Source organism: Nannospalax galili, unplaced genomic scaffold, assembly GCF_000622305.1.
Source record: "Nannospalax galili isolate Female #2095 unplaced genomic scaffold, S.galili_v1.0 scaffold87, whole genome shotgun sequence".
Taxonomy (NCBI): Eukaryota; Metazoa; Chordata; class Mammalia; order Rodentia; family Spalacidae; genus Nannospalax; species Nannospalax galili.
The window spans coordinates 8,468,574-8,477,177 of NW_008360320.1; the positions used below are offsets into that span (position 1 = coordinate 8,468,574).

Sequence of the window (8,604 nt, forward strand, 5' to 3'; positions counted from 1 at the left end):
ATCGTTATATCCATTAAGACTTAAGGTTTTAGATTTTCAACTATGAGGGAGAACTCAGCCAAAGATGCTTGAAAGATAAATACGTTTAATTAGGGGCAGAGGATGATCATTAAAGGAAGTCTGACTGCTGCAGAAGTCATTAACAATCTTAAATGAAATTTTTATTTTTATGATAGCCATTTACATGTATAATAAGAGCCAATGATTCTTGGGAGCAGTGTGACAGAAACAGAGTGTGGCGAGAACTCATGTAAGACATCCTATTTAAATGAGCTGGTGTTAGCTATTCATATTTGTTAATGAACTAGATATGCAGGGCTATAAGAATGAATGTTCTGATGCTTTAAATTTTAATATCTAGAAATCAAGGGTAAGGACCAATTACCAGAATTTCTACCCTTAGAGGAATAATTAATAACAATATAACAAATGTACAGACCCAAACTTCTTTTTTAAAAGTTTAATTAAAAAAAATTAAGATCAATAGTTGAAAAACAACCAAAACAGCAATGTCAGGGGTGGTAGTTCATGACTGTGGCAGCTTTTTTGTGTTGATCATAGATCATCATTCCAAACATTTTAATACACAGCAATTCATATGAATGCAGTGCAAACCCCACTATCACCTGTAGTTAGTGGAGCCTGTGATGCAAATGCTCTTTTACCTTTATAGTAAATAAACGAGCATTCTGGAGTCACAATAATTAAATAAAATGTAAATCCCTAATCTCATTTGGCTATTTGGACCAAGAAAGTTACCCAGCGATTACCTGTCTACTTCTAATGATTAGTAATGATTTATTGTTCTTTTTTTATTATTGTTCTAAAAGTGCTCTGATGTGGTGCCTTGATGTCTAATGAAAAGAAATTGGTCTTAAAAAGCTACTCATTGTTTATCCTGACTTGTAGATAACACGCTTTTCTTCTGATAAAATATTTTTCTTATTTATTGTTCAAAACACACAATATAGACAATAATTCTAATTCTGGTGCTGTTTTATTTAGGAGTCTTTTCTCCCCGGTGCCTGGCTGTCTGCAGTCATACCTCAGCACATAGCTTTACCCTGAGATAAGCCTCTCTCCTTTGCTCTTTCTCCCCTGCTTTCTGTAGTTTGTCTGCAGGATGCAGGTTTTGAACTGAAGAGTGCAGTGGAGTTCTTACTGTGCCTTTCCGGTCCTAGCACAATCAAAGTTTTGTGTTTGGAATTGTCCTTGACATTCTTTCGTCCCACAATGGAGTGGACACAGTGTGCTAGAAACCATGACATCATTATCATTGACACAGACTTAAATAAATCACCTGCATCTTAGCCTCGGTCTGCTTATTCAAGGATTCTTCATCTTACGGAAGAAAGTGCTCTTTATTTTTACAAACCTTTATCCCAAGGGTGACTGCAAAATGCAAACTTTTACAAGTGTTTGAAAAATAAATATACTATGTGGTTTTAGACCCTGCAATGCTGAGTCAGAGGTGCCTTGAAAAAAGGTTAGACATGAGGAAGGAAGACAGCAACGCTTGCCATTAATTCAGAAAAGGTGTTTCTAAGCTGTGTAGCATTACATCCTTTTGAATATGAATTTACATGGAACCTAATTAAATAGGCATATACCTACTATTTGAAATGCATACCTGAAAAGACAGTAATTCATCTTAACAAAATGAGCTTAATATCCAAAAAAGAAAAAGGTGGCTGCTCAGTAAATCAAAGCCAAATACATTCTAGGTAAAAGTTGCCTACACCATCGCATCTGAAAGATCCTGGTTGCACAACCTTGATACAAGAAGGTTATAACTAAATAATGATACTGCACACAGTACACACAAAGGGCCAATTACACATTTGTACAGCCAGCATTTATTAATTTGGGAAGCAACTAACTACTGTAACTTCTCTTTACTTTTTCATAAGAAAATGACAATGAGGAAGGAAGTACAGCAGAAATCTTGAACATTACCACCATTATGCAAAAAAAAAAAAAAAAAAAAAAAAAAAAAAAAAAAAAACCTGTTAACTGTTTTCCCCTTGGTGACTTGATGTGCTCTCAAATGGAAAACTTATGATTCTTGTGACTCTTGGCTACCAGAAATCACATGAGATGGGTGAGGAAGAAAGACACAAAAGCTATATTTATGTCTAGTACTGAAGTTCTCAGAAATGCTTATTTAATTCCTGCAGACACCAATAAAAATATCAGAAAGAGCTTTCTAAACAATCAAGTCTTACAATCATAATATTGCAATAAATTGAACAGGTAAATGTTTCATTCAAAGTGTTCCTGTGAAAATATTCCCTAAATAAGGAAAAGTTCAAGGTCAAGAATTAATTTAAAGTGGTTGCACAGTCTGAACAAATATTATTAAAATTGTGACTATTTTGAGCAATGGCATTAAATTAGCATCTATGTATATTTGTGTATTTGACAGGAACATGCTATTTGAGCTCCGATTCTACAAATAGCTATAATTAGTTTGCTCTAGTGCTTTCTAGAAACTTTTTCTGTCACAGTAGTATGTACGTATGTGATTTAAAAAAAGTGATCAGGATAAATTTGTGAATTCAGAAAATTCTACTATAGTTTCTCTTGTTTTATGTAAAATGATATCACATAGAAATCCTCACCCTGGATCATGTTTGGTTATCATAAGTACTGTCACTGTGAAACTGCAACTTTTAAAAGTTCACCTTTCATTTATTTACTTGAAAGAGTTTTTAACTCGGAGCTGCCTTGCTCTGCCTTCTGCCTTACTCGGTAATCTGGTAGAAAAGAGAAATTCAAGAGTTCTATTTTTCAAATCTTCCCTTATTTTAGAATATCACAATTTCCAAAAATGGCCTTTAATCATTCATGAATCTTCAACTTTAATATTATATATTTTAATCTTAATCAGAACATTGGACTGTTGTTTTCATCAGAAAATGAATGTGATCACTTATGGAGGCATAAATAATCAAAGGAAAAGCTATTTATGAGAAATGGGGAAAGGAAAAAGGAAAACGGGCTTTAGAAGTTTGGATAAACCAGTAAAATGGGTATTTTTTTATATATTCAAGGTGTTTGTTTGAAAAACTAGGCATGACAAGTTCTTGATATATCAAACTAGGGATTTTTAAAAAGCATGCTTGCCTGGATTGGCACCATCATAGCCACACCAAGAAGAGAGAAAACATGAGCATAAAATGCGAAATTCTGACTTGCCACCAGTTAGTAGCTACCGTGCCTCTTCATAAGTACAAATACCTTGTTGCTTTTGACTCTTATTGAAAAAATAATATCTTCCCCTGTTTGTCACTAGAACTGCCACCCAGAAGAAAAGCCCTTGGTTTGTTTCAAATAAGCACCTCTGTTTTTCACAGCTTGCAGTAATGCTTAAAGTAAATAAGTTCTTGTGCTGCTAGCACTATTGGATTCATTCAATCGCCTGAACAAAGCTATTGTTTAGAGGTTTACAACAAGCCTTTTCTGTTTCCCTTAAAAGAATCTTCCTTGTTCTTGTGTTTGGCATGCTTAGTATAGTAAGCTTTTCTGTAATTTAATTTTCCCCTACAGAAGAAATGAAGGAAGACTATGACACTATGGGGCCAGAAGCCACGATCCAAACCACAGTTAACAATGGTACAGGTAAGTTACCTTTACACAGCAACATCATGTTTGTCCTGTGTCATGTGGGTTTACTGAGTCAGAAAAACCTTGGGCTCATCCCTTTGTACTTCCATGACTTAATAAGCAAGCCAGCCTTCATAGATCTGGTTTTGTTTTAAACTTGAATTTACTACATCTTAGTGTTTTATTAAGCAAATTCATCTTCCATTCTCATAGCCTAAATTGCCTCGGAAGCTCAGGAGTATTGAATTGTATGAATGGATCCTTTCACAGCTTGACTTGAGTGAATTTCTAGTAGTAATCTTTACTTTAAAAATAATTTAAACCAAGCATCGTGGTACACACCTTTAATCCCAACACTCAGGAGGCAGAGGCAGGTGGATCACTATGATATCAAGGTCAGCCTGGTCTATAGAGTGAGTTCCAGGCCAGATGGGACTACTGAAAGATTCTGTCTCAAAAATACTGAAATAATAAATTTGAGTGAATTTCTAGTAGTAATCTTTACTTTAAAAATAATTTAAACCAAGCATCGTGGTACACACCTTTAATCCCAACACTCAGGAGGCAGAGGCAGGTGGATCACTATGATATCAAGGTCAGCCTGGTCTATAGAGTGAGTTCCAGGCCAGATGGGACTACTGAAAGATTCTGTCTCAAAAATACTGAAATAATAAATAATGGAACTAGCTATCATTTGAATCTGCCATTGACAGTTCAAATGATATGACATACTATAGATTTTTTTTTTAGAAAGCCAAATTTCCATGTGCATTCCTTGCAAAAAATTATCTCTAAATTCTCTTAAATTATTTCCTTGCTTTTTTAAAACTTTTACAAAAACTTTATTGAGAATTTCATACATGCATATAAGGTGTTTTGATCAAATCCATGCCCACACCCTCCTTTCCAACGTCTCCCATATCGCCCCATCACTTTTTTCTTTTTCTTTTCTTTTTTTTTCTTCTTTCATTTATTTATTTTTATGGGACTTTTGGGTACTCTAACATTCTCCCCTCTGAAGAAGTAACCCTAAAATGTTTTAAGGATTAGATACAAGCCCCCAAATACTTTTGACATTTTTGGCCTTTGGCATAGAGTATGTTACTAACAAGCCCAGGGATATTTTGACTTTTAGCCAAGAAACTGGCTACATTTCTTTGGGGTCTTTTTACCTTAACTGCCTAGCTAATTCCTACCTCCAATTCTTATCACACCATCCTCTGAAGGGGTTACCCAAATTACCAATAGGGAATAGGGATGCAGACTGCTCTGGCTTCTTCCATGCTGAACTCCAATTATATCCTTACTTTTAACTCTCTAAAGATGTTAGCCCCTTACATAGCATTTCCAAGACAGTTTTAGACAAAAATTAACAATTTAGCTTCTTTTTAGTAAACCTTAAAGGTAACAGAAACAAGACAGTAAATGGTGTTTTATTTGACTCTGCTTCTGCCAGAGAGAGGTTAAGGAAAACTGTAACATTCCATGCCTTCTCCCAAATATTGAATAATGGCATCTCCTCTCACAGCACAAACTGACGTTGACTCACTGTATGTGTCTTTCATTTTCTGGATGTCTATTTTAATGTTTCAAACAATCTTCCATACCATATTATAAATATTAGCATAATCATCTAAAACAAAACAAAACAAAAAAAATCAGCAACTATTTCCATTCAACTAACCAATCAAAAGACATGTAGTCTTCTGTAGTTTTAGAAATGTAAATGAGATTATATTCATGTTTCTTTCCCTTAAGTTGGTGTATAACATAATACACTGTTCATGCTGTTTGTATTTAGAAAATCCTTATTAATAACCTAAGAGGTACTAATTTGCTTTCTTGGGCATAAGAGAAATAACTTGATAAGTTTTTATTCATTTGAATAATGTCAATTGGAGTACATAAATGAAAGTATGCAATTACATGATTATAGAAAAGCAGAAAATCATTCACTGATAATTCTTGCTACTTGGTGCAACTTTGGCAGTAACTAGATTATGATCTTGGGTAAATCAGTTATCCTCTTTGGAACTCAGTTTTCATATCTGTAAAATGAATAGATTGAACTAGTTGTTTGCTGAGAGTACTTCTAGTTTAATAGTCTATGTTTCTTTGATATGATTGCCTTGTAAAGATTAGAAAAAGCCAAATAATTTCATATAAATATAACAATGAGATACTATGAATTAAATACCTTCTATAAGATCCCAGTTTATGAGTTCCAAAACTATGGCCTCAGGTTCCTTTTAAAGATAAAAAGCATCAGCCTCACATTAATAAAAGCTGATTTCATTTCCTTTATAAACATTTGAAGTGCAACAAGGTGACAATTTACCAGACATTGTATATACCTGAGTCCAAAGTAACATTAATAAAAATTATTCCAATCCAGAAGGTTTAAAAATCAATCTTGAACATCCTTTCACCAGGCTTTAAGATCTCCTTTTCTCATAATACTTACTGTTCCTTATGGTTCATATGTATTCAGTCAATAAATAAATCAATACATGTTCATCAAGTGTGTTCAATATATTCACTGTTGTGTACATGTATAGGAGAAGATGGTCCAGGAAGATCAGGGCATGGTTATTATTTAATTTGGAAAATAAACCTAATACACATGAAAAATAATGAACAATAAGAGAAAATATGAGTATGCAACAACTGATAGGAACCATAATTATTTGAATTACAGATATAGAAGAGATCTTATAGAGTGAGTATTAAACTTTTATAAAGGAAGTTGAATTTGAACAAAGTACACTTTCAGAAGTCAAAAAGGCATGGGGAAGGAAGAAAAGAGGGATATGAGAGCCAAAAGAAAAAAGAATCTAGTCAGAGAATAGTGAGTGAAAAGATTTGGCTGAATTAAAGGGAATTTATGGGAAAAAGCTGGATATATAAATTGAGGCCAGCTGTTGGGAGAATATAAAGAAAGCAACAGAAGACATTGGTGTCTGTGGGGGAAAACAGACTCTAAAGACCAACTAGAAGTCATTGTTATCCAGCCACGAAATGATAAAAAGCTTGTCCTAGCATAGTGAGGTGGGAAATTTTCAACAAAATTTTCTGATAAATGAGTCTGTGCATAGTAACGGTAAAGAAACCTGAAGACAGCAGATTCTTAAGTTTGGAATATGGTGATTCTTGCTGTTTCCAGATTTATAGAAGTACTCATTTTTGAGACCTTGAACCAGTCTTCAGACATATGGTTTTTTAAAATTGCTATTCATTTATTTATTTTTATTCTATGTGTATGAGTGTTTACCTGCATCTATGTAAGTTCACCATGTGTGTGCAATTCCCACAGAGGCCAAAAGAGGGCGCTGAATCCAGTGGAACTGGAGTTGTAGACAGTTGTTAACTGCTACATGGGTGCTGGATATCGAGCCCAGGTCCTCTGGAAGAACATTAATTGTTCTAAACCATTAAGTTATTTTTCCAGCCCAGACATAAGTATTTTTATATAAAAGTTATATATGCATAAGTACATATGTGTGTATACAGTGTATGCATATAAGTATTTTTGTATAAAAGTTATATATGCATAAATACATATGTATGTGTATATGGTATGTGTGTATATGTATGTATACATGTGCATCATAACAGTTTTCTCCCTTCACACTGGTTCCTCATTAATGTCTCTAGAAAAAAACATATTTTTTAAAATTGTGTCTATGTAATATTGTGTGTTTTTTTGTAGTGTTGGGTGTGTGTGTGTGTGTGTGTGTATGTGGTATGTATGCACTTCTTAGTGTAGATGTGTGCATGTGAGTGAGGATGCATGCTTGTGTGAATTCATGTATAGATTGACAGTGGTGTTTTCTTCCACTGCTCTCCACCTTTACTGTTTGGACGATGTCTTTCACTGAACCTAAAGCTCATTTATCTGACTAGATGGATGGCCAATCAGTTTCAGGGATCTGTTAATCTCTACCTACCACCCATAGCACTGGGTTATTAGCACACATTGCCATTAGCACACATTGCTGGGTGCTAGAAACACAAACTCATGTTCTCATGATTATATAGCAGACACTTTAATGACTCAGTCATCTCTGTAGGCTCCCCCCATACAATATTTAACAACTTTGTAATGAAAAGACTAAGCAGTCAATTTGGGAGATAGGGATGCCCATGTGTATGCAGGTGTGCATGCACATGTATGCGTGTAGAAACCAGAGATCAATCTTGGGTGTTGTTCCTCAGGAGTTGCCCATCATTTTATTTATTTATTTATTTATTTATTTATTTATTTATTTATTAATTTATTTATTTGTTTATTTTGGACAAAGTTCTCTCTTAGCCTGGAACTCACTGATTAGGATAAGTAGGATGGCCAGCAAGCCCAAGGGATCCACCTCTCTCTACCTCCCCAGTACTGGGATTACAAGCATGTAATTACCACTTCCAGCATTTTTACAAGTGTCTAGGTATCAAATTCAGGTACTCATGCTTGCATAATAAGCACTTTACTGATGGAGCTATCTCCCCAGCCATTGATTGGTCAATTTTGAAAGCCTTTGCAAATTAAGGTCCTTTGACATCCTGGAAAAATATACAAAGTTTCCTTGTTCTTTTGCTGCATTTGAGGTTCAAATATGAAAGCCATTGGGTAGTCAGGCTACTAATAGCTACCTGCATCTACCTAATGAGTCTTCTATCTCACTCCATATTTAACTAGCATTCTTAAATTAATTATAGAAGATTTAATAGTATTTATATATAGTAAAGATAAAAGTGCTCAAGTATTTTTCATTTATTTGGTAACTATCATCAGGATTCAAGTTTTCTTTCAGTTTGAATAGCTATAAGTAAACAATAAAATATTTGTTCCTCAGATACCCATGCTTATTGTTTTTCAGTTGGTGTTAATTTTATGCAGAATTTGAACTGAGAGTAGAGAAAAACCCTAAGGATATAGTATATTTAATTTGTGCCTTAAGGAACATAAAATTTTATAGAGTGATGGGGAAAGAGTCATAATGACAG

General features: G+C 34.2%; 1 protein-coding gene across 3 annotated transcripts in view; it reads left to right on the top strand.

The window, feature by feature from the left end:
- Positions 1–8,604, top strand: part of Zeb2 (zinc finger E-box binding homeobox 2) — a 131,662-nt gene that overhangs the window by 94,592 nt on the left and 28,466 nt on the right. For all 3 annotated transcript variants that reach the window (XM_008825181.3, XM_029559729.1, XM_008825180.3), the window contains exon 4: positions 3,550–3,621. In XM_008825181.3, the coding sequence (XP_008823403.1) occupies positions 3,550–3,621 (72 nt within the window). The remainder of the gene's footprint in view (positions 1–3,549; positions 3,622–8,604) is intronic.